Source organism: Falco naumanni, chromosome 9 (genome assembly GCF_017639655.2).
Source record: "Falco naumanni isolate bFalNau1 chromosome 9, bFalNau1.pat, whole genome shotgun sequence".
Taxonomy (NCBI): Eukaryota; Metazoa; Chordata; class Aves; order Falconiformes; family Falconidae; genus Falco; species Falco naumanni.
This window is the reverse complement of record NC_054062.1, coordinates 4,774,445-4,799,971: the sequence shown is the minus strand read 5'-3', so window position 1 is coordinate 4,799,971 and position 25,527 is coordinate 4,774,445. Positions and strand designations below refer to the sequence as shown.

General features: G+C 55.1%; 1 protein-coding gene across 2 annotated transcripts in view; it reads left to right on the top strand.

Annotated features, from left to right (window-relative positions):
* The first annotated feature begins 1,315 nt into the window (after window positions 1–1,315).
* Window positions 1,316–25,527, top strand: part of ARRDC1 (arrestin domain containing 1) — a 39,933-nt gene continuing 15,721 nt past the window's right edge. For both annotated transcript variants that reach the window (XM_040607119.1, XM_040607118.1), the window contains exons 1-2: window positions 1,316–1,506; window positions 19,323–19,433. In XM_040607119.1, the coding sequence (XP_040463053.1) occupies window positions 1,389–1,506; window positions 19,323–19,433 (229 nt within the window). In that variant the 5' untranslated portion in view covers window positions 1,316–1,388. The remainder of the gene's footprint in view (window positions 1,507–19,322; window positions 19,434–25,527) is intronic.

Here is a 25,527-nt window from a genome sequence, read left to right as displayed (position 1 = left end):
TGCCCGGGCTGGTGTTGCTGCAGGTCCACGGGAGGATGTCTGTCTGTCTGGCCAGGTCCAGGCTGGGTGTGCTCTGCAGATAAACAGCCCGTTTCATACTTATTAATTCTGCCTGTGTACACAGCCTGCGTGCCAGCGGCCGGGAGGCCTCGCCGGGAGGTGCCTTTCCTCAGTGCTGCCTTTGGTGTGGATTTTACAGATTTTTTTTATTCAATCACACAGCTCTGAGGGGGAACACGGCAAGTGTGATGGAGGGAAGCCGGCTGCTTGCCCTCAGCTTCCTGGGATACCGCGGCGGGGTCAGGCACCTTCACCCTGACCTGCTGGGACCATGAGGCCGCCATTTACCCCTCAGCCCCAGGCGGCCATCGGGTCCCCTGCATTTGCCCCTTGCTGGATGCTTAAAGAGATTTGGGTTATAAAAATAGGAGGGGGAAGATGTGACAGCTGGGCCGGGAGAATTACAGGGAGGAGATCAGATTAGAGGGAGCAGGGAGCACTCGGAGGCAAGATGGCCCCATGCTGGGACAGTTCCTTCCCTCACAGATCAGCCCTACAGGCCGCCCCTTCCCTCACAGCCCGGCCCCATAAGCTGCCCCTTCCCCCACAGCGTAGCCCCACACCCGGCTCATTCCCTCATAGCCCTGTTCCATAGCCGGCTTCTTCCCTCACAGCCCAACCAGAGAGCCCAGCCCCATAAGCTGCCCCTTCCCTCACAGCCCGGCCCCATAAGCTGCCCCTTCCCCCACAGCGTAGCCCCACACCCGGCTCATTCCCTCATAGCCCTGTTCCATAGCCGGCTTCTTCCCTCACAGCCCAACCAGAGAGCCCAGCCCCATAAGCTGCCCCTTCCCTCACAGCCCGGCCCCATAAGCTGCCCCTTCCCTCACAGCCCAGCCCCATAAGCTGCCCCTTCCCTCACAGCCCGGCCCCATAAGCTGCCCCTACCCTCACAGCCCGGCCCCATAAGCTGCCCCTTCCCTCACAGCCCGGCCCCATAAGCTGCCCCTTCCCTCATAGCCGGCTCCTTCCCTCACAGCCCGGCCCCATAAGCTGCCCCTTCCCTCACAGCCGGCTCCTTCCCTCACAGCCCGGCCCCATAAGCTGCCCCTTCCCTCACAGCCGGCTCCTTCCCTCACAGCCCGGCCCCATAAGCTGCCCCTTCCCTCACAGCCCGGCCCCACAAGCTGCCCCTTCCCTCACAGCCGGCTCCTTCCCTCACAGCCCAGCCCCACAGCCGGCCCTTCCCTCGCGGCGCGGGGCGGGCCGGGGCGGGCCGGGGCGGGGCGGGCGGGCGGGCAGGGCCGGCGCGGCGCGGCGCGGGGCGGCAGGTAGCGCTGCCGGCGGAGCGGAGCGGGCCGGGCCGGGCCGGTGGGGCCGGCGCGGCCATGGGGAAGGTGCAGCTGTTCGAGATCCGCCTGGGCGACAGCCGCGTCGTCTACAGCCCCGGCGAGCCGCTGGCCGGCACCGTCACCGTGCGCCTCTCGGGCTCGCTGCAGTACCGAGGTGAGCCCGCGGCCTGCCCGCCGCCTCCCCGGGGCCGTGGCTGCCCCTGCCCGCCTCTCCGGGCGGCGGGGCCGGGGGGGGGCCGGGCCGGGTTCCCGCCGCGGGGCCGGGGGGCGCGGGCTGCCCTCGCCCGTGGGGCCGCTGCCGGGGCGGGGGGGGGGACGCGGGCGGGAGCCGGGTCCGCCCCCCCGGCGGTGCTGGGGCCCGGGTGCTGCGGGGCTTGCAGCTCGCTTCCCCCGCTGCGGGACGGGCAGGAGCCGCCTGTGCGGGGGTATTTTCTCTTTTGCTTCCCTCTTACTTTTTACTTTTTCCCATGAAAAAAGCAAACAAACCAGCACCCCCGGAAAAAAAACCCAAAAACACCCAGGGCGAGGGTGGCTCACAGGCACCGCCGGAGCCGGCGGGTGCAGGGCGGTGGCACCGGGGGAACCTGCGCCCCCCGCCGGTGCCCGCAGCGCCGTGGCGTCGGCCCCGGGGCGGGGCGGGGGGTCCCGGCGGGGCGGGGGGTCCCGGCGGCCCGTGCCCGGCAGGGCGGCAGCCACCCGTTTGCAGGCGGCTCCGCGGCGAGAAGGCGTTTGGTAACGTCTCACACGAACGTTCTGAGCTGTGGAAGTGCCGGTTCGGGAGATACCCAGGCTGTGTGTGCCGGGGGGGCACCAGTGCCCCCCGCTGTGTGGGGGCTGTGGGCGGCTGTTGCTCCGAGGGAGACCCAGGCCCGCCTGGTACAGCGTGTTAGGGCAGGGGGATGGGGATGGAGCGTGTGTGTGTGTCGGGAGGTGAGCTGAGCTGAGCTGCTCAGTTTGGATTTTCCAAACTGGGAATGTGTTCCCCCACCCTAGGGAAGTCATTCGCGTTTCCAAGTTACTTTTGTGCTCGATGCTGTGGAAGTGCAAACTGGTTTGCTGGATTTTGTCTTGCTTGCTTCTATGTGCACGCTTCTTCCTTTATAACAAATTGTTGGGGTGGGGGGAACCGAAGACTGTAAAATGCAAAGTCCCTTGAACAGAGACGTCAGCCTGGGTGACGGTGGATACGCTTGCCTATGGCTTGCTTTTGCAAGCAGCTCTCCCCGTTGTCTGCAATAGCTTTTTGGAAGCTTCCTGAGGAAAAAGGTATCTAGGACAAGTGCAGACTTGTAGTCTCTTTCACTCCTCTCAGAGCAGAACAGTTGCACGGTCCAGCGTTTATCTTTGGAGGATACTCCCAGATGTACTACTCCCAGCAAACACGTTCTTAACGAAGTGTGGCTGACTTCCATCCTCGGCCCATCCCGTTGACTTCCACGCCTGTTCCCTGAAGGTGCCTTTTGGATGAGATGAGAGCGTTTGGCCATGGAGGGCTCGGTTGTGCCAGCCCCTCGCACAGCCAGCTGACCACAGTTACACCTTACTGTTTTGTTTCCTCTACAGCTCCCATCTTGGAGGGGAGCAGCCAGGTTCTCTCTACACCAGATCTTTGCTTCCTGGTGTGCTGCACCTGATCATTGTGGGGAAGGAAGAAGGTGTCTCTTTGTTGTAGACCTTCTTTCTGCTTCCTTATTGCTTTGACTCTGTGAAGCTTCAGGGTCTGGCATCAATATTAGCCCTGAAGCCAGGAGGGGTTTTGCTGTTGGATCTGGTGTTTGATGCTGGGGCAAGGATTTTGGTAAGAAGCTGGGGCAGTTGAGCTCTAGGGAAATGGGCAGAAGCATGGAGCCAAAATCTGAGGTGGGCTGTGTGTGGCTGTTCCTTCTGCCTTGGTGTAGAGGTGACTTGAGCAGCTCTGTTGGGCTGAGGTCCCTGCATGTTGCCTCCACCAGCTGGGCTGGAAAACTTTCTGTTACTGGTGTCTGAACCTGCCCGAATAAGTCACATTGGGATGTGATGCCAGCATCTGCAGAGCACAAGGGTGACTTCTTGCTGTGCATCCTCCCTGCTGTTCTGGTGTTTAAACCCACACGTTGGGGCTGGGGATCTCTCAGATGGGGCCTCTCGCCTTCCTTCTGGCTGAAGGAAGTGTCTTGCCCTCCGAGGAGGCGGCTTGTGTTGCTGCTGAAACATCCTCCTTGGTTTGACAGCAGGCAACAACCTGCTGGGGAGAGGTCTCAAAGGGACTAGTCAGCCCCGTTGAGCTCCACAGGCTCAGCAGGGGAGGAATCAGACAACCCCTGACACGCTGTAGCTTTCCTCTGGGATGCGAGGAGAGGTGGGTGGCATCAACTTTTCTGATACAGTATGTATACCTACACCTCTGTGACCAGCTATGGCTTTTCAGATTAATAAACAGCTCAAAGGAGAAGACACAAAGTCCTCGCCCAGTGCAGGTCTGGCTCACAGCACTGCGGCATGGTGCTTTCCATTTCCTGAGCTGGACCAGTCTGGTGGGGTGGCTTCTCTGTGTTGTGGTTTTTGAGATCACAGATGCCAGCAAGCCTGCCGATGACTACTTCACAGGGTAACTCGTTTCACGGCTCTTGAAAATTGCACCTTCTAAAAGGTGGACAATGCAAACAAACAAAGCTCGTTCTGCCTTGCTAAACACCCACCCAAGAAATCTTGGGTCATAGGAAAGCGTAACTGGAGACACACCTTTTGGGATCATAAATGCTTCCACCTACGCTGCCTTCTGTGTCAGCCCTGCTGACTAGCAATAAAGACTGTTCCGTAGCACATCTTCAGCTGGCCTTGTGGCAGCGTCACAAAAGATGACTGACTGCCCTTTGATGACCCACACAGACCATTTGGGGTGGCACGCTTCTCCCCGTGGCTGTGCTGGGGTTAAGGTCCTTCCCGGAAAACTTCGGAGCCTCGGGGGAGAGCGCTAATGGGAATGCAGAATTCCTAATCATTGTGCCTGGCTTGCTGGGTAAATCATCAAACTCGGTGTACAAAGAATAATTAAGCTTAACAGGAAGCTGGCGCTGGGACAGCTGGAGAGGGAGTTAATTCGGGAGGAGGGAGAAGGGAAATAAGTTTGTTCAGAGCAGGGCAGGCGGCTGGGTCGCTGGCAGGAGCGTGCTGGGACAAAGGCTGGTGCTGCTCGGGGATGCTGGAGCACTTTCCTCTCAACTCTGCGGCTTCCAGGGGCCGTGCAGATTATTTCAGTCCTGCTGCCTGCCATTCGGCGAGCCTTCATGCGGGCAGAAGTGTAATGTTGAAATAACAGCCCTCTCTTGTGGGTCACTAAAGAAACCTGCGAGTGCTTTCTGGAGCAGATTTCAGCACTTTGCTATTCTCTACTCTATTATTTAGCTGTCCAGGTTTATGCAGTGATGACTTGACTTTAAAATCACTACCTTGAACTACAAAGCTGCAGACAGAAGTACCTATGTCTGTTCGTGCTCTAGAAGTACCCAGGTACGTAATTCCCATTTCTGCAGAGCAGAGAGCCTGTGAATCATAATTTCCTTCTCTAATCTTAAATGTAGTAATTTTTCTCACTTCTTATATAGAGAACCAAGAAGGCTGGAGGTGAAGAAGGGGTTTGAAAAGCAGGTCACTTGAAACCTAAGTATGTATCCAAACTAAAAGATGGCTTCTGTTTCCCTAGAAGGGCAGTAGGAAGAAGTTTGCGTTTGGCTAACATGTAAGGTGGTTTTGTTGTGTGTGTAACCTGTGCCATTCCTGAGGGGAAGAGGTGACACTGAAGGTCACTGTTGGCCACGATCCTTTCTACCACCTGACCTCTGAAACAGAGAATACTGTTCCTGCAGAAAGGCTGTGGCTTGGGCTGCTTGGGAAAGTGATGTTCAAAGCATGGATTCAGTCCCTGGTTCATAGTCTGAAGCTTGCTCTATCCTGAGTCAGAAGTTTTTCTTCTGTAAAGGTGGATTTGAAATTTAGGTATAAATGTAGGTGTAAATGTAGGTGTGTAAGGTCACCTATACATCATCGGGGTGGGAGGAACCCCACGGTTGGTCTCCGCTTTGGGTGGCAGTGTGGAAGGGAGCGCGGCGCCTGCAGTGCAGAGCTGGGCAAGGGCACGGTGGGTTTGGAAGGCAGGAGCGGATTCAAAGCTGTTGCTGCCCCTGGCGATATAGGCAGTGCCCGGTGAGGTCCTTGAGCCATCCGGCATCCGCTAGCAGCGATGGGTGCCAGCATGAGGGGAGGCTGGCACTGATGTGCAGGAATGCTCATACATCGTTCTGCAGCATCGCTCTGGCAGGCTGGATGGCTCCTGCTGTAGGCAAAGTGGATTAACTTTCTTTTCTCATTGTCTGGAGTGAGACAGCAGGGAGCTGTGTGGCCAAGTCTGTCTGAGGCTGTGGAACAAAAGAGGGATTTTTGCTCTCCTGGCTGGCTTGCTGCTAGAGCTCCAACTCCTCGGGAGTTAATAACTAATCACGAGATTGTTTTGTGTCTCTTGTCGCTGCAGTGTGTGCCTCTCTCTGCTGCTCCCCCCGCCCGCGCACCACTTGTGCTCATCTGAAAAACTCTGCTTGCTGCTTTCCTTGGCGAGGAGACGTGCTGCGGCCTCCCATCTCTTGTTTAACAAAATGGGAGAACAAGTGGAGCAGAGTTCTGTCTGTCTGATTTGCTTCCAAGTGTGACAAATGGGGTGTGAGTGCTTATTCCTTCCCGGCAGCAGTGCAGGGCTGTCGGAGATGTAGCTTGTCTTTCGGGGCTGGAGTCAGGTAAGCAGCAGGGAGGCTTCCTGGCTGGGAGGAGGAATTCTGTGGGTTTCCATCCCTCTCCTCTGGAGGCAGCTCCCCATCCCTGGCATGGCCCTGCAGGCAGGGTTGGGCGAGGAGGAGCAGCTGAGGAGGATGATGGCTGGGGCTAGCCCCTCTGCCAGAGGAGGTGTGTGTGCATGGACAGGCATGCTCTGCTCATAGCATGTTGTGGAATACCTTTTGCTGAAAGTCATCCGTGGGGAAGAGGAAATACATCTGTAGAAGACACATAACTGTCACTTGACTTGGCACAGTCTTGCTAGAGGCACTGACAGCCAGAAAGAGTAGGATGGGCATGCAGACCATCTGCTGTCTGGAGAAGGAGGTGACGCTTGGGCTCTTCCAAGAGAAGAAGGGCAATGGGGTGGTTGGGTTGTGCTGCGGGGCTGCTGTAGACCTGACCTGTGCAAAAGCGTAGAGAAAGGTGCTCTGCCAGGCACTGGGGCAAGTCTTTACTCCTCCTGCTCAGGGCAGCTGCTTCTGCAACAGCCTGGCAAGCATGCCAGGGGCTGGGTTTTGGTTTGGTGCCTCTGTTCTTGAGGGCTGATTGCTGAGATATCCAGCACACAGCCTTTAGGCTACTGTTGTGACCTCTGAAGCCTGGCAACAGGGATTGCTGTGGAAGTTAATTACCTCTTTGGGCTGCTCTTAAAATCTGTTGCTCTTCCCATCTCTTGTGTAAAAGTGCAAACTGCTTAGGAGAGGAGAAAATGAGCAAAGGACCGGTCTTGAGAGTTTTACCTTGTGCACAGTTGTGCCTGTGTGTGCTCAGAGTCCCTGTGTCATGTCCAGGATCTGAAACAGGAGGTGAAATGGCTTCAGACCACAAAGATGTGCAGGCTTCTCTCTCCTCAAGATGGCTTTTTAACAGCAACTCCACATCCCCCAAGTCTCATTGATGACCAGTTAAAACTAGCTGGTGAGGTGCCAGCGTCAAGTGTGAGCTGGGGGTTTTGCTGCGAATAAGCTTGTGCATAGAGGACTTACACCAGGAGGTGGGTAGCTGTGGCTGGGAACCACTTTGTCCAGCATCAGGGACCGTTTGAAGGGGTGGTCAGAGCCCTGTGATTGAACTGAATGCCTTGAGCTAACTCCCACAGGTGTATCAGGACCTTGAGATGCTGGGTGATGGCAGCAGAGAGGATATGGGGGGTGTCCTGAGATAAGGGTGGACGCTACTTTTGACCCCCTCATCAAGGTGAGGGTGACAAGCTAGTGCCAGCCTGGAATAATTTGAACACCTAGTTTAAAAACACCCTGACCTCTGAGCACCTTAACCTTGATTAAAAGTGGAGCTTATCACATATCTGTAGGTAGCAAAAAGGCTGTTTCCAAGAAGAATGAATCATTTCTGGAGCACTAAGGCTTATAACTTCCAATCTTTTGTTCTTGCTGACGGAACCGTGCTCTCGGTCGTTCTGGCTTTAGCAACTCAGGCCAACAGTAACAATGCTGCTGCAGCTTGCTGTCCCTCCCTCCCAAATGCGCCTGCCTGAATCCCACATGCTCCCTACAATAACGCTTGAATAAAACTGGCTCGGAAGGCAGCGTCTTCAGGGAGGAAAGCTCCATGTGTGCGGGAATGAATTGGTGCCGCCTTGATGGGGAGTGTCAGCAAGGGACTGAATGTCAGGTCCAGGGTGCAGCTCTCGGTCACAAATGCTCCAATTTTCTGTCTGCTTGGACCTCTGGAGGTGTCCAGCCTGGCCACAGGGACTGTCGTACCAACTTGTAGCACTCCTCGCATAGCAGAGATCTGTTATGTATCTGGTGCTGTGGTAATAACAAGAACCTATGTTGTCCTTCCAAACTGATGATCTTGCTATAAATAGAGAATCCAGCTGCTTGTATTGAATGGCATCAAAGAAAATCATAGGAGCAGCTATTATGCAGAATGAAGTGGATTCTGGCTGCTTTCTCTGGAGATGGTGGGGCGGGGGGATTTCTTGACAGTTGAGACGTGTGAAAGCAATACTCGAGAGCTCGGTGTGGCGTATGAAATCTTCAGCGGGGAGCAGGTGAGGCGTGGTGGCTGGGATCTCCTGTCATGCCATCCCACGCTGTGCCTTCCTCCCTCCCCACCGGAGGACCTGCCTGCGCTGCTGCCCGGGTGAAATGAGGAGTCACGAAAACGCGGGGTTGCTTTACTGCTTTACTCTTCAGGAAAAGGCACTTGAAACCTCTCCTGCTAGGGGGAGGTGAGTTGGCTTCGGGCTTGTGCTTGGGAGCTGCAGCGGCGCTAAAGCAGACGATTGGAGGTGTCTCAGCAAATTCTAGCTGCTGACTCACGAGTTTAGCACCTGGAGGAAGGGTGGCCGCAGGGTGGATGGGCCTTGGTGCAGTTACGCTTGGTTGCTTGTCCCCCGTGCTCTTGGCTTCTCTCCTTGTATGCAGGCTCCAACCCCTCATGCTGAAACTGTTGTTTCCAGGGTGGCTGAGCAGTCCTGAACTTGCTGCTTTAGTCCTTCTCAGCGCCTTGGATGCGGAGGCTTGCTCGGGATGCCTGGTTATGGCAATATTGTCTCTGCTGAATCCTTTCAGCCCCAGGTGCACGTGGTGGGGGTTGTCCAGCCTGTAACAGACCTTTTCCTGGCTGACTGGGTCCTGAGCTGACTTTGCAAGTGTTCTTTTCTCAGGACGGAGGCCAGGTACTGGGGAGTTTGTGCCTGGGATCCATCCCTTGAGCCCCAGGAGGTGATGGAGGAGCGTCACCTCCTCTCCTGAGCATCTGCATTGCATCTGCAGGGCTGGCCGTGGCTGAAAAGACTGGGAGAGCTGTGTTGTGGGTGGCAGTGAGGATCTGCCAAAATGAGCATCAGCCAACAAGACTTATTGTAGCCTTAACTCCTAGACAAGTGTATCGGGGAGTCTCAGAAGAAAATGAGCATGACGCAGTCCTGCAGCAGAGTCTGGCCCACAGGAGCCCTTGTACCCGGGCATTACAGTAAGCCTGTTAAGCATGAATTTCCAGAAGTCTTTGAAGCCTTTATTTAGAAAGAGCCTGAGAAGGGAGTAGGCTCTGGTGAATCAACCTCTTTGTGGTAAGTAGAGAAACCTGATCAGTCGGCTATTTATCTGCCTTCAGTGGCTTTTGCACCCAGTGTGGAGGGGTGATGCTTCTGCGGTGGGAGCAGAGGGGCTGTCTGGGGGGAAGAGCTCGCTGAACCTGCTCTGAGATGTGGGAAGAACAGAGCCGAGCTGGAAGTGGTGGCAAACAGAGGTGTGTTCCCAGGACATCAGAGAGCTCAGCCTCCCTGGCTGCTCCTTGTATCGGGTGAATTGCTGGCTTGTTCTGCCAGCGAGGTGGGAGAAGGTGCCTGGCTTTGCACTTGCTGGCAAAGAACAATCAAATTTGTGAATGAATTTAAAGGGGCAGTCTGTTACAGCGTAAACCTGACTGGTATTAACACACCCAGCAAAAGCCTCCTGGGACCTGCAGCACTGTGTGGTGGACTGTGGTGGGGTTTCTTGCCTGGTTCTTCCTTTTTTAGACAGCCAAGTCAAGTGTACGGGAATATCATAACTGCTTTGGCCTAAAGTAGTGTTAAGTGCTGGGTGGAAACCTACTTCACTTTGGGCAAGCTATAAAAAAAGAGGTTCTGCTCTTCTGTTTCAGGGCTGCTCAGCCCGAGGAAGAGTGGCTGTGGTCCCTGGCTGGCTGAAGTGTTGAGTGCTGGCAAGTCCTGGTGTCCGTCAGCATTCCTGTGAGCTGGGGCGAGCTGCTGGCTCTGCTCCACGTTGGGCATCTGGGACCTGCATTCTCCTCCTACAGGGCTGTTCTAGGGGCCAAACATTGAAGATTAAGATGCTCTGAGTGCTTATGTATGTACAGCCTTGTTTTTTCTTTGAAGAGCGCAGCTTGCTTATGTTCGCATTGTCCAGGGCTCACAATAGCAAGTTTAAGTGGCCCAGGTCCCCTGAAAAGGCTGGCAGTGAATTAGGATCTGTGTTGTTCAGGGGATTGTAAGTAAAACTCTCCTGGACCTCACTGAGATCCTAAATACGAGATGTTTCTGTACCAAGCTGGCAGCATGTGCTGCTGGGAGGTGCCGGTGCTGGCAGGCAGCCTGCAGCCCCGCAGAGCTGGGTGTAGCTGCTCGGGGCAGCGTGGCAAGGACGAGACCAGGAGCTGGGCTGCACCTGGGCTATGCCGAGCTGTACCGAGCGCTGGGCGAGAAGGAGGGAGCGCAGGCAGTGACAGGTCATGTTATTTGCAGAGATCTGCTGGGTAACAAGCTGAGCTCCTCTTTGCCAGTGTCTGACTTGCTACAAGCCCGGTCTGGAGCTTGTCCCATCCTAGTAAAAGCACAGACGGCTGTCTCGTGGATGGGGCAAACAGAAGCGAGCCTCAAGCATAGCTCTAGGAGGACAGGCATGCTGGTCTCTAAACAGGTCAGAGTTTTCCCCTTTGAATTTCAGTCCAGAGAAGTAGAAAGGAAAGATGTTTCTTGAGCTTGAAAGTTGGCTTCACACAGCAGAGCGGTTGATGATCCACATGAAACGCTGCAGCTATCTCCACCAGCCTTCTGCTCCTCTGCAACCTCTCTGCATTTCCCCACTGATACTCAGAGGAATAGATCTTAGGAGAGGAGGCAGCGAGTGCTGGCAGTGTGGCTGAGGTGGGTGGCTGGCATGGGGATATTCATAGTGAGCTGTGAGATCTGCCTCTTACTGCCAACTCCGTAGTTTCTCGCAGTGCCTCCTGTACTGCTGTCTGCTCTGGCTGTTCCCAGCACACAGGGTGTCTGCATATGCCATCTTGGCTTGGGAGGAAGAGGCTGGTCCCTCGGCAGGCTGTGGTGGTGTGTGGTTGCTCTCCTTGCACAAGGACCCAAGGGCTGGCATTGCTGACCCCAGCCCTGTGTGTGGCAGCAGGCGTTGCATGGAGCAATTCTGCAGGGCCGTGCTACCTCTTTAGGATGGGGCAGGAGTTTGGGCTCCCCAAATGGGTCTGAGGTACGACTTTCTTCCCTGCTTTCTCTGTAGCCACTAATGAGGGATGCTGCCTGTCCCTGGGCCAGCCCGGGCTGTCCTGTGGGAAGGCCATGGTGCGTTGGTGGGCAGCCTGGCGCTGGTGCCTGCAGTGGGGAGGCCAGGGTAGGTGGCACGGTGAGGGCAGGGACAGCTGTGTGGCTGTACACCCCTGCCAGGCTGTGCGCATGGGCTCTGTGCTCTCTGGCTGTGACGGTGCAGCCACCTCTGTCCTTGTGGGCTCTCAAGGCAGAGTAACCCCATTCCCCACACCTCTCTTCCCAGGCTGTTGGGTTGTCGCGGTGCTAGGACCTGCATCAATCTGAAGCTTAAAAAAAAACACCCAAACTTGTCCTTTTTTTGCAAGAGGCAGTTCTGGAGAAGGGATGCTGAGGGAGTCCTCTCTGGAGCACGTTTGGTGAGCAGTGAGGTGGCTGAGGCAGCAGTGATGTGGTGGGGATCGGGGTGAAGGGCAGGACAGGGTGCAGCCTGTTGGTCCACACAGATGCCACAGTGTTTGATGCCTGTTGCTAAGGAGCTGCTGTTGCCTTTGGCAGCAGGACTGGCAGATCCAAGGCACAGGCTTTGTGGCATGTGGGCATCCCCCTCCCACAGCCCGTGTGGCCTTGTTTGCCAGTGAGTTTTCCACCCACAGCCTGACATGTGCAAAGACAGGCTTGTTAAATGTGCTCAGCTGGGGATTTCATTCCAGATGTTTGAGATGACCCCTTCCTCTGAGGGCAGCCAACGTGCTGATAAAACACTGTGATGCTATAAATAAACCTGTCAGCTCTACAAGGGAGAGGAGCCTTCTGTTTGAACAGGAGTTTGTTCTAAACGGGAACCCAACAGTTTGCTTTCTTCTCTTGGGGTGTATGTTGACCTCTTACTCTGGGGAGGAGCTGGAAAGTGTAGGTTTCCCTGTTGCTCTCAACCTGATGGAAGAAACTGCTTGAAGAGCGGAGAGGATCAACCTGCCTGGGGGAGGACTCTGAGAAGATTTGCTACTTTGCTTTTCTACAGGCACACACCTGCCCAGTCTCCCTTTGGAGACTTCTGCATTTGCTAGAATGAGGACATCCTCCGTGTGTCGATGCTACCTGCGCGAACGTGCCACTCCTCGCGTTGGACTCTGGCTAAAATAACTCGTGCACAGCCAAAATAATGGCTGTGGGCGCTCTGCCTTCCTAGCAGAGCTGTTGCTCCCTCATTGTTGGTACAGGTGGAGTTTTCACCGGCTGTGTTGAGGAGCTGGTTCCTGCAGTGTGGGGCTGCGTTTGTGGGTCTGGGCTTCCTGCAGGTCGTGTGGGAGACCCGGCGGCGTCCTCCTGCCGGAGCCTGACAGCAGGCAGATACAGCCCCGTTGCTACAGCTGGGGAGAAGAGGCACTTGTGGCCCAGCCCTTAGGATGGGTTTTGCTTAGCTTGGGCTTGCAGGGCTGGCTCTCCTGTCCTGGAAATCAGCTCACTGAAAGGTCAGGGCCAGGAAGGGAGGGACTGTCCCTTCCATGGCTGTGAGTCATTTGGCTGGTCCAGCCTCTTGCAGGGTGCAGAGGGCAAATGCCAACCTGAGGAAGAAATGGCTGAGCAGCAGATCTTGCTCCTGGAGGCTAAATGATGTCAAAGCTTGTGTCACTGCAGAGGGATCTGCAGGGTGGTCCTGAGCTCCAGCTGGGCTGATGTGTGGCAGGAGCATTGCCCGCAGGCAGCTGCACAGGGACAAAGATGGGTCAAACTGTGGCAACAATACAGTATTTTGCTGGGAGCCGGTCTGCAGCCTCAGAGTGGAGAGCTGTATTAGGTGTGACTTGTGTGATGGGCTGGCTGGTTGTGGGAGGTAGGATGTCCCCTGGGTCACAGGGAGCAACTGCCAAGTCCTCTGTGTGCTAGAGGCTGCTGCTGGTGTGGGAGATGCTGCTCGATGTGTGTCAGCTCCAGATAACTTGCCTCCCAGAGCCTGGCTGTGGGCTTGGGTTTGAGTTGAGATGGAAAGCATGAACTACTCTTCTAGACAACTCTTCTCCATCCACATTAGAGGCCGAATCCCCTTTCTGCCCCTGCTCTGGGCTCTTGGGAAGGAAGAAGATTAAAACCTTCCCAGACAATCCTTAACCTCGTGCCAGACTCGTCGCTGCCTCTAGCATTTGGTGTAAGCTCTGCTCACGCCTCGCTGGCTTGTGAAATGCTCAAGACTATTTGTGTCTCTGAGAACTGACAGGATGGACCCAGAAGGATGGGGACAGCTGAGAATTAATTAGGAGCTGCTGGTTTGATTAGTAGTGTCTCAGTATGTTCGTGCATGAGGGCTGGGTGCTGAGGGAGTAGCATATCTTGTGAGCATCCATCCTTCCTGCTTAGCAGACTTGAGCCCTTTGTGTCCAGCGTTGTACTGGTGTGTTGCTGTGTAAATGCCATCAGTACAAAGGCCTCATCCTGCCCCTCTTCGGGTTCTCAGTGTCCTTGGTGTCCGCTTTCCAGGGAGCTTTTCTAGGAATTGCCCAGTCTCTACAAACTAGTTGAGACTAACTTGCTCTGTCTGTGGGTCTTGCTGTCTCCCAGGCTTTCTGTTTTCCCAGTACCATATGGTCCCACTTTACTGGCAGTGTGGGTAACCTCAAACCCATCATCTTCATCCAGATCCAGGGCAGGGGCTTTACAGGGCCAGAAGACCTCAGGGCATACAAAAACTCGTGATCTTTCTTGAACGCAGAGGTTTCACTCGAAGATGGAGCTGTGTGTTGAGGTGGCCTCCTGCTGCCACTGTGACAGCCCATGAAGTCTGTCGAGGGCAGATCCCCGCTGCCATCGGTCAGGGAGTGGTTGGGGCTCAGGGCCATCCATCATCCCCTTCTCCCAGGGCTGTTTCTGACCCCTAGGGCATGCAGGGCCAGGGCTGGGGAGAGGTGGCTCGTTCCCAGCTCATGGGATGCTCTGGATGTACAGATGGCAGCTTGAGGAAATCTAATTAAAACATGGTGATAGCTGCCTGCCGAGGCTCTGATGGAGGGGGATGAGGAAGGGGGGATCTGGCTTCCCGTGACAGGTTTCCATGAAATGAAGACTTCTCTGATGCAGACTCACTTGTCTCCCACAGTGCTTCCTCTGCCTCTTCTCCCCCGTTATCTGGATCCAGTCCCACGCAAGTTTCCCAAAGGGTGTCTCAGTCCCCAGCTACCCTCTGAGCCCATTCCAAATGTGCGCCCCGGTCCCCTGTGCTGTGTGCGGTCACTGCAGATGCACAGGGTGGCTTTGCCATCCGTCTCGTCCCTTTCTCACAGGGCTGGGCGCCTCCTTCTCTGCAGCAGGGACGGCTGGAGCCTCCGGGTCCAACACACAGCTGGGGCCATGTGCTGACTCAAGCAGGCTTCAGCTGGCAAAAGCCCAGGGCTTTTTTTTTTTTTTTTCCCTAAGTGCCATTTCAGAGCTCAGTCGCCAGCTCTTTGGCTGTCCTTGCTGAGGAAGGGGAATGACGGGACAGTCCGTTTGTCCTGCATAAGCTGCTGCCAAATGCGACAGCCACCACCCTCCATGGTTTTTGCTGCTTCCCTTCCCCACCCCAGAAAACCCAAACCAACCAAGCTGTCAGCACCTCCTGCCCGCTGCTGCTGTCTGTTGCCTGTACCTGTTGCAGCAGGTGTGTGACACAGAAGCGACTTGAAGCCAGGGGTGGTCACTTGGGACTGGCCCTGCTGCTGCTAAGTGCAGGGTGGCCGGTGAGACATTGCTTGCTCAGCGCGTCACTGGATTTTGGCAGCAGGGTTGTGCACACACAGCCTGCCCCTGGCAGGGGATTGGGATGTCTGTCCTCTGCTTTCCTCTTGCCTGTGATGCCACACCAGCTCCCCACTGAAGGCCATCTCACTGGGTCACCAGAAAAAATAATTTGAAGTCTACGGCTGCTCTCCTTAAATCACCTTGGAAGAAGGCAGACGTGCCCAGCTCCTGGTATCTCTATTTTTACTTCATGCAGAGATGGATATGGCTGAGCTGTCTCCTTTTATTTCCAGCATTTGGCACGTGCTGTAGCATGTTGCTAAAGATGTGTCTGGCTGGATGTGAAGCTGCCTGCTTCCCTGAATCCCTGGGGGACTGCAGGGGTGAAGGGCTCTTGCCTTCTGCGTGGCTTCGTAATGCTTTTCTTCTCTGCTTGCTGTTCTTTGCCTCCCGCTTCCACTTCCCGTACAGTTTTTTGACTTATTTTGACTGTATTTATTCAAAGCAGCCTGGATAAACAGAGAGCAAGAGTGTATTAACTGGGGCTGCTGGTAGCACTGGATTCTAGAGACATTTTTAATGGGTTTCTAGTAACTGGAACTGGCCTGTTCTGATGTAGAAACCTTTAATTGCTCTATCTGCAGCTTGGCTCAGCACGCTTAGCCTCCTGACAGTCAGGCTGACAAGCTTTGCACCTCAGTTGACTCCAGTTGCAGCAGCTCCAGTGGTGCTGGTTTGCCAGACCTGGCCCACCAATGCTGGTTTGAGCTTGCAGCTGCCTGCGTGCCCGAGTTGTGCCTGTCAGCTGCCCCCTGCCCCCCTCCTGATTGTGGGCAGGAGTCCATACACAGCAGCTGGGCAGGTCCCCAGTGTCCTGCTTTGCCCATGGGATGCTCATGGAGAGGCTGACACGGTTAGGTGCTCCAGAACCTGGTTAGGAATAAGATGAATGGTTTGACCTGTTGAACTGGGCACCTCTGAAACCTCCTAGATAACCTGGGGGGAAATGAACCCTGCAGCTGCCAGGCTTTCCTGCTGGGGCTTGCTGGGGGGGTGAAATGGGGGGGCTCTCAGGCTCCCCCCAGCATTGCCCACCCTGTGGGGGGCTGGCTGGCGAGGGGGAGTGAGTTAGTCCACTGGCACTTCCAGGAGCCAGGGGGATGAGCTGGGACACGTGATCCCCATATCTGGCCATAGGTCAGCTGCAGGGCAATGTGTAAGCTCAGAGCTGTTGTCTGCTCCGTTTCTCCCCCAGTGAGGCAGAGAGAAGTCGTGTTTCTGGAGTAGGTTGGACAGGATGCTCCACAACAAATCCTCTGCCACCTGAACTGCTCCAAGGCTTGTCCTACATCTCATGACTTGGTGAGCCTGGTAATGGTATGCTAGCAGCTTTGGAGAGCGCAAAGGGAAGAGTTTTTCCATTGCTATGGAATTGTTTTCAAGCTTTTCAGCTTTCTGCCCCTTTGCTTGCCCTCACGCACCAGGAATGGCAGCCCCAGGGAGTGTGGCGGTCAGGAACATGGCTAGAGAGGGCTGTCCTCGGTGGGGATGTGGGACTGGGACCCCTGAGAACCCCAGAGCTCTTCCTCCAGGGACCATCCCTCCTCTGTAGGCAGAGGCTGGCTGTGACCACACCAGTTTGGGGTGTCAGTGGTTAACTGAGAAGCCTGGGAGCTGGCAGCTCCTGTGCCTGCTATAGAGAACTCGTTATCTAGCTGCAGTGAGACTTTTAGATAAGGACTTTAGCTTTGATGGGGGGTTATAGGGGGGGTCCACAATGGCAGCAGGGACCACCAGGCAAGGGTTGGCTCCAAGTGTCTGGCTGCAAACCCATTGCCTTTGGTTGCTGAGTCTGTCTGCCGTGGGAAGGGAGATGGCCATAACATGTGTGTGTGTTTGAACATGTCCACCCACCTGCCTCCCAGGAACAGGAATGCCTCAGCACCGCAATGCAGCAAGCGGGCTTGGGCTTGAATTCAAGGCCATCATCCCCTTATCTGGGTGTTGCAACAGATGGTGGTGATCTGTAAACTTCTGTGGCGAAGGGAGGCTGAGGGGGAGCTGTTCAGGGGCTGTTCCTCCTGAAGGATGCGAGCGTTCCCCAGTTCTTGGTTGGGCTTTTCTCACCCGCATCTCCCCCATGTGAAAATGTGGGAGTGGAGCGGCTGTCTGTGCTAACTCAGAGCAGGACAGGCCTGTTGTGAGCCCAAACATGTGGTGGGATGTCCAAGGTGGGAGTGTGAGAGCTGGTACCAGCGTGTGAGTACACAGGCTGCCACCCTACTGAAACCACTCCCTGCTCCTTCTGGTGCTGAGACCCCTATGTGATTTTGGCTCTGCCAGCTGGCAGAAGAGGACTGGATGTCACCCGGGGGTGCACAGGCAGGTTCGGTGTGGTGGTTTGCTTCGAGAGGGGTCCTGTGTCTGCTCAGACCGGGTGGGCTGTGTGCTGTGATGTGGGCAGCTCCTGTTGTGGGCCACGCTCTCCTGTTCTCCCCCTGCCTTGGAAGTGCCCATGCACATCACAGACACAAAACAAGTGAGCCAACGTGTCTTGCTTCTGTATTGATGTTTGGTTAATGAGAGTTGGCATCTGGAGCTGCTTATCCTTTGCCCTTGAGATAAAACAGCACTTTGACTGCAACCGGCTCTGGTATTCAAAGTCGTGATCAGGCCGTGAAGGTATGGCAGGAGATCTGACGGGGGAGGCTGTTCTTCATTGTGGGATTAGAGGCTTTTAAGCCCTGAGGAGACCATTCTGCCTGAATGCATGTAGCAAAGCACCAGTAAGGGGTCTGAGGTAAGGGCTGCGCATTCCCCTTGCAAAGAGGGCTGGGTTTGGGTTTCTTTCCACCCTGTCTTGAGTCGGTGTGGAGGACAAGGTCACACTGGCCAGGCAGGTGCTCTGGAGAGCTGTTTGAGGTGGCTATAAGCAGCATCACTTGCAGCCCTTGGTGTCTGGGTAGGTGGGTGGAGGTGGTGAGATGAGCATGGCTGAGAAGGCTTGTGCAGTGGGGAGGGGGAGAGCTCCGAAGCCAACGCAAATTGGCCACCTTTCTCCCAGGGAGATGCTTCCTGTGAGACGTGGCTTGAATACAGGGGAGCAGATGGGTGAAATGGGAAAAGAGTCTGTCTGGTAGCGCCTGCCACCTTCCTGCCAGCAGAGCTGTTCATCTGGCAAATCTGGGGAGGGAATTCTGTGGGATCCATTAAAGCTGTTGCAAAACCTGGTGAGAATCAGGACAGGAGATGTTCAGGCTGGGACAACCCTGAAGGCCCAGTCTGTGCCTCGATAGGTCTGTCTGCATCCTCCCTGCGTGGGGGTAGCACAGCAGATCATCTTGTGCTGTGCACCAAGGCCAGTCTGTCGCGTTTGTCTGTCTCTTAAGGTGCAGTGTCGACATCAGAGCTCGATTTCAACCTCCCATGAATTGGCCAAGACTAACTGAAAATGTCTTGTGGGTACCTCTTCTGAAAGCCACGTAGCTCATTGCCACAGGGTGAGCTCTGGGGTGACTTTCCCATGGCAAGACACAAACATAGCTTAGATTACTGTCCTTGCTTTGGGAGGGTCAGATACTTCCAGACCTCGCTGTGTGGCTTTGCTGAGAGCCCTGTGTCGCTAACAGGAGGAGGAAGCCACTCACTTGAAGTGGTGTCTGGCTGCTGAGAAGCAACATGTTTATCAACGTGACTGGAGGTCCTGGTGAAGGACGAGCGTTAATGGCCAAAGTGGTTCTGCTGCAGTCCTTTGAAGTAGAGGCTGACCCCGGGACATGGGAGCAGTGTCCCACGAGCTGGGGATGTCCTTGTGAGGGTGGGTGGGCTGTGAACTCAAGCAGCAGCTGAGCTTGTTCAGGCTGTACTGGGGGGTCCAGCTCTCCGCTGCTGCTGCGGACAGGGCTGTACACCTTTTTTAGCAGGCTAACGGGCTCGTGCCAATGTATCTCTCCTTGCAGGGATGGTGGGACACTTGCTGGGATGCCCAGATACTTGTGTGGTGGGAGGTAGCAGAGCCCACTGCCACTCATCCCAGTCTGGAATGTGACAGCCATGCGTATAGGAGAGCATCACTGCCACAAAGGTCTCTGCTGTCAGCCTGAGCACCGAGGCTGATGCGCATATTGGGAAGGGGGATATTGCTTCATTTGGGACAAACTAGAGAGAGGGTTGCTGCTCAGGGAGCTGAAGTCACTGCTGTTAAAGGCTTTCACAGAGCAAGGAGGCCAGCTCGAGGACTTGAAAGGTGATAATACCTGGGAATAGCACGGGGGTAGCAGGGAGTGTGCAATAGTGCTGTGAGTAAGGGGAAAACGTGCTTCTGAAATGAAAGCATGACCTGATTCCTTTGCTCCATTTTTCCACCCTGTATGTGTTTTCATGAGGCACTGCTGCACAAGTCCATATACAGTACCTGAAGCAAGCCTGAACCTGAGGTTTTGCTTTCTGCAGGTGCTTATGTGTGTGCTTTTTCTCAACAGCCATCAAGGTGAGCTGTGTTGGATCCTGTGGGGTGTCTAACAAGATCAATGACACAGCATGGACCGTGGAGGAGCAGTACTTCAACAGCACGCTGTCTCTGGCAGACAAAGGTAAGGTCCGCAAAGATGCGGTGGAGATCTGTGATTCTGAGATGGTTTACAGAAAAGTGTCACCAAGACTTCAGCATCTTCTCGATGTGAAATACCCCTTCATAGGCTGGCTTGGTCTGTGTATGGAGGATGGGAGCCAGTATTAGAGACCACAAGAGCTTAGAAGGAGCTGTGCTGAGAGGCATCCTGAATAGCTGCAGAACTTGGCCGCCACCCTGCAAACACTGCTTGCATCCTCTGGCCCTCGTCTTCCTGAAACAGAGCTGCCAGCCGTGACTTTCAGTTTTTTCAAGGCCCTGTGGGTTCACTCTGCTCCACTTCTTATGTATGTTGTCTGTGGTGGTCACAAAACACTGATCAAAGCTGGTCAGTGGAAGCCAGTTGTGGGCCAGGAGTAGTTTACACTGAAAGAGATGTGAAGGTGGCACTTGTCCTCCAAGAGAGATGCTGAGAGCATGGCAGGAGCAGCCTAGGACAGTTTGCCTCCACACCCCCTCGCAAGCCGAGATGCCCAGAGATAGCAACAGGGTTGTATTATCCCGTGGGGTAAAGTGACACCAGCAGCCTCTGGGGAATCTGGGCTGGAATGAATGCTGTCTTTCTGCTGTTAAATAGGTCAGCCTTACCACAAATAATTCATGCTGTGCCCTGGCTCCTGTTGAAATCGAGATGTGCCAGTATTCACCTGCTGAAGGCAGTGGCTGTAGCAGTAACTAACGTGGCAGAAGCCCCGGGGTAGCAGGAGCTCAGCCCTCTGATGCTGTTTTATCTAATAACAGGAAACGGGTAGAACAGAAGTGGCAGTTCCTGCTAGCTCAACAATTTTTCAAGCAGAGCTTTTAGCGTTGAGGGGAGACTGACCTCATCCTCGCAGCAACTGGCGAGAGCGCTGCTTGCTCTCAGGCCCGGGAGAAGGGAGACAGCTGGCTGGCTTGCCTCTTGGCTTGGCTCATAGCCCGGGGGCTGCAGTTGGAGGTGAACTGCCTGGGAGGGCAATGAGAATTGTTCCTGATTTTTGAATGCAGCACTGAGCACAGCCAGAACGCCCAGCTGTGAATGTCAGGATAGCAAAATCCCGGAGGCTTTATAAGGTGCCTGGGGCCATTGAGCTTAGATGAGTTGGGAGCTGGAGGCTGCAAACAATTGTGGACTCCTGGAGAGGTTTAAACCTGCAACTGCATTGAAAAATGCACCTTCCAAGGTTTTTTTTTTTTGTTTCTAATATTTAATGATTCAAGGGAGAGCTGTGATACTGTGGTCAGTTCTGTCCTGGTGTGTCTGAGCCGTGGCAAAAGCCAACAAGGAGAGACAGGAGTGTGAAGAGGTGGGTGTGCTGTTGGTTTGCAGCCCCTCAGAGATTTTGATAGTCACTTCAGCAGTCCTTGTGAGGTTCCCTATGGGAGCCATCCCCTTGACAGCTAGGGCCGGTGTGGACTGGGAAGGATGGAAGGAAAATGCAGTAATGGCTACACGCTTTCATGGCTCTGAAATGCCCCCTTTGAAAGCCCGAATTCCAAAGACAGCCACAATTTGGTATTCACAGCTCTTAAACTGTTCATGGAAAGCCCTAATCTTTTGGCTTACAATTTTCTGGGACCCAGACTCTTGCGTATCACCCAGTGCAGTGCTGCTATCTGTCAGCCACTGTGTTGCAGACTCTGCCAGCCTTGAGCAGGCACCAGGGCTGGGCCGCTCGCTCTGTGCCGGAGCCAGTCGTGGAGCTGGCAGCTGCCCAGCTGCCCGTCCGGAGTGTGATGGGACAAAACAGGCCAGCTGAAGTCTTCCAGAGCTACCACAGCTCCAGGCAAGCGAGGGAAAGAAACGGTAGTGCATGACTTACCAGGGATGTAATGAATTGAAGGGAAAATCTGAGGCATGATTGTCCTGTCTTGCAAAGCTGCAGTGCAATTATGGGGTGAAGCCTGGTCTCTGCTACCAGCAATCAGTCTGGAGCAGTGTGCCAGGTACTTACGGTCACTGACCTGTGCCCTTCAGCTTTTTGTGTCAGAGTGGACCCAACTGATGTGAGCTCCCAGCCTCTGGCTTCCAGCTGCAGGGAAGCAGATAAGAAGTCGGGCAGTCCCTGTGCATGGGGTGGCAGCCAAGGGCAGCGCTCTTGGGGCATTTACTCTTTGCGTGACTGGTACGAGCTCAGGAGTTACTGTCCTGGACTTGCCATGTTTGTCCTGTGTCTTTCTTCAGGCAGGGTGGCTGGGCCCCTGTGAGAACATAGGGATGGGCTGTATGTGCGAGGGGATGGTATCGATGCTGCCTTTGGACCCGAATCCTCCAGCAGAGATGGCTTTGAAACCGTCCCTTGCAATTGCTGCACTGGCCTGTGCGGATATGGAAAAAAAAGCCCTGGGGGCTGGCAGCGCTCCAGCCTGTGTCACGGGGAAGCGAGATAACAGTTATCACAGCCCTCGTGGTGGCATTGATGCATGTCTGGGCTAGTAGAGCAGCAAGGGAAGCCAGGCTGCTTCTCCGTGTCTGTGCCTCCGTACGTGCCTACCTGCCTTCCTCCTCCGAGGGCTGCTGGCAGCACAGCGTCCTGGCACGGCACGTGCAGCGCGGCAGTGGCAGGGGTTCGCTGGGACAGTCATGCAGTGACCTGGTGCAGGCAGTGCCTCGGTGCTGACTCAGCCGTGGTGGTTTTAGGCTCCCCAGGAATAGCTCTCAGCTGCCCCAGCCTTTCCTGAACAGATCGTGAAGGAGCTTCATGCGGGCGGACCATCCCTTGGTGCCTGCTCTGCACAAAGCAGGGCTGTCCCTTTCCCTGTGCCTCTAGCCAGCAGTGTTCAGCAGCGACGGGCTTCTCCGGTGTCTGGCAGAAAAGCGGTTGCCTCTGGGGAGCCACAGCCAGTGCTTGTGGGTGCTCCCTGGGGTGCCTCCCTTGCAGGTCTGACACTTGGCTGGGAGGGGACACTGAGGCAGGCTTGTACCCTTAGGGCACGGGGTGTTGAGCTCGCTGATGGAAGCCCAGGGAGCAGATGAGTTCAGGGAGCTGGAAGTGTTTCCAAGCAAGGACCTCCAAAGGAGCATGGGGCCAGCTGGGCTGCTCACCCCCAGCACGTGCCTCCTTCCCTTCCAGCATCTGACAGCCACCGGTGAAAAGCAGCAGGCTCTGTGAGCAAAGGTTACTGCGGCTGTGGACAAATACTGCGGTGGCCTATGGGATGTCCTATCACGTGTGTAAAAATGTGTAGAACCCCCCCAGGGTGAACACATGCCCTCTTCTTTCAGGTGAGGGCTGGCTGTGCCCACCCATCCTTCTCACGCCTGAAAAAGCAAACAGCAGAAGGGCAGGCAGGGACCACAGGAGGCCACGTCCTGCCTTTCTGTGGTTCTGCAAGAGCGTCTTATCCACAAAGGGAGATGTCACCTCCCAGCAGCACAAATGGAAAGAATGAATGAAGGGGAGGAATTTGCTTCTGCCTCAGAGGGCTCTTCTCTTCCTCTGTGTGTGTCCCCTTACAGCAAGGCTGTTACCTCTCCTTTTTGAACCTGTGCATTAAGAAAACAAAAAAGGAAGGGGGAACAGCATGTCCCCGCTGCAAGGGGTAACTGGCAGCCAGGCTGTGCCCTGGGGCAGGGGGTGGTGATGCCAGGCATCCTGCTGGCACCATCCCCAGCCCTCTTGCAGAGGGCTCATCCAGCCTGACAGCATCAGCTTAGGTTGAGGGAGGATCCCAGGTGTCCCTGAGGCCATGCAGCCAACAAATCTCCATCTTGCTTGTCTCAGTGCTCCAGCGGGGCCACAGCGGTGCTGGCACCTGGAGGACGGTGCAGCGAGGCGGACTCAGCCTGAAAAACAACCCGCCGCGCTCTGTCCCTTCCCACATCCTGAGCAGTAACTTCAAAAAACGGTGATCTGTGTTCTTTGAGGACGTGGGGGGAAGGGGAGAGGAACTATCGAGCCTTAGATTGCTCTTTAAGCATCTAAGAGCGACACGGCACTTCTCCACCCACACAGCATTGCATTGAAATAAGTGAGGGGGCAGCTCATCCTCTGTAGCATCAGCTGTTGCTTTTATTACCCACTGTTTTGTTGATTTTTTTTTTTTAATGGTGTACGTTGTATGAGAAATGAGGCGAGCCCTGAAATAGCCCAGATGCCCGCTTTGCAATGTCAGGCACTTGTTTAAGGCACTGGCCTCATCCTTAATTCCCCTTCTCTCCCACCCTCAGAACAGCATTCAGGGTGTGGAAGACTCAGCCTTGCCGTTGGAGCATCCGCAGGTTGGCGAGCGGTGTTTTTGTTACAGAGGACCCTGCTTGCATCGGTGCTGGCATGGTGCGTGTCCCCGCTCGAGCAGTGCGGTGGCCGTGCGCTGGGAATTTCTCGCTGGGCTGGCTGGTGCCGGGCGGGAGCCGGAGGCAGCAGGCACCCGTGAGCTGCTGGGGGATTGCGCAGGGCTGCGCTGTAGCCTTGGCAATAACACACAAGCCAGCGGTTTCATGAACTCGAGCTCTTGACATAAAAGCTGCTGGAAAGTGCTGAGCATATACCAGCTGGTCTGGAGCCTCTGGCTGCTGTGTTTGCTGGAGAGCACACTGCGGCACCGGGGAGGTCACCCAGCCCACCGGTGGCTCTCGGGGGAGGCATGTTATTTGCTTCCTGGAGGGGAGGCTGATGGGGAGATTTGCTTTTCCCACTTGGCTTGAGTTTGACTTGCACTTCGACTGTTCCCTGGTGCTGTTTTTTCTTGGGTCCTTTTTTTGTAAAGAATCGCAACAGGAGTGTGGGGGTGTTGGGTTTCTGTAGGTGTCAGCAGTGCAGGAGATCAAGTGCACCAGTTGCCCTGAGTACAAAATAGCACCGCTTGTACCCGCTGCTCTTGGACAGAGAGATGCTTCTCTTGATCCGATATAATGGAGTAATTCAGCTCTGCGGAGGCCTCCTGCTCTTCTCTCCCTCCCCTGCTGCAGCTCTGGCCTTAATCAGCCACCGAGGAGTAGGTCTGTCGTGTGCCTGTACCCACATGGGGCTGTTTTCTTTGGACACTCTGTATCTCTGATGGCACACACAGCTTTTGGCCCTGTGGATGTGTTGTGCATGGAAAGGTAGACTTTCATTTTTTTCATTTCCTTTAAATCCTACTTGTACCTGAGTAGAACCCGTGCAGGGAGCTGGCTGTAATTTCCAGTTGACCTTAGTTTTGGCAGCTTGTTAGCTAGCGAGAAGGCGCTGCAGGGAATTCCTGGCTGCTCCACGCGCTTCCTCTGCTGGCAGATTTCTTGCACAAATTGCTAAAAAGGGGCAGTTGTGCATCACCTCATCTCTGGGTTCTCTGCCGGACTGGCACAACACCTTCATGGCCAAGAGTTGGCACAGGGTGACGATCCTGTCTTGCAGCTGAATTGCAGGAGCTTGGCGACCTGACTTAAGCAGGCATTGAGAGACTCTGTCTCTTGTTCTGTGCTCAGGAATCACTGTGCCAGCAGGAGGTAGTGAAGCAGCAGGTGATGCTCCGGGGCAGCCCCTGGCTGGGTGAGAGCAGGAAGGTGCCCGTGGGCAGTGGTGAGCCGTTAAAGGGTTCTGGAGCGGTGACTGCAGGGTCAGCCCAGGAAAACCACACGGAAGGAGCTGCAGTTGCTTTAGGTCACAGCTGCTTCCTCAGCGCTTCCCAGTTTCTTGCCTCAATAGATCACTGTTAATCCTCAGCGTTTTTTGCAGCATTGCCATACCACCAGATCCTGCGAATTCGTTGAAAATCTCACGGAAAGTGGCTGACAGAGATTTATGAGCAGTGGCGCCCTAGCTTCAGTGCTGGTCTTTCCTGTGTGTTTTCTTCCTTCCTCTCTCCCGCCTGTGTTACAGAAAGGTTTACCTTGGCTGCTTTAACCGTATCGGAGCATTGGCTGTTGTTCCTTCTGTGTGTGTTCAGAGCCGGTGTGAGCAAGCTGCTGCTTTGAACGGGAGCTTGGATCATGCTGGGGACAGTGCTCCCTTGCTGCTGTACGGCAGCTCTGCTCACTGAAGTGCTGCTTCGTGGCCCGAGAGCTCATTTGAGCGAAACTAATTTGAGCTAAATACAGAATCTTTCCCCGGCAAGTATGGCTGTGCTTGCTGGCAGGTCACTCTTCTGGCTGT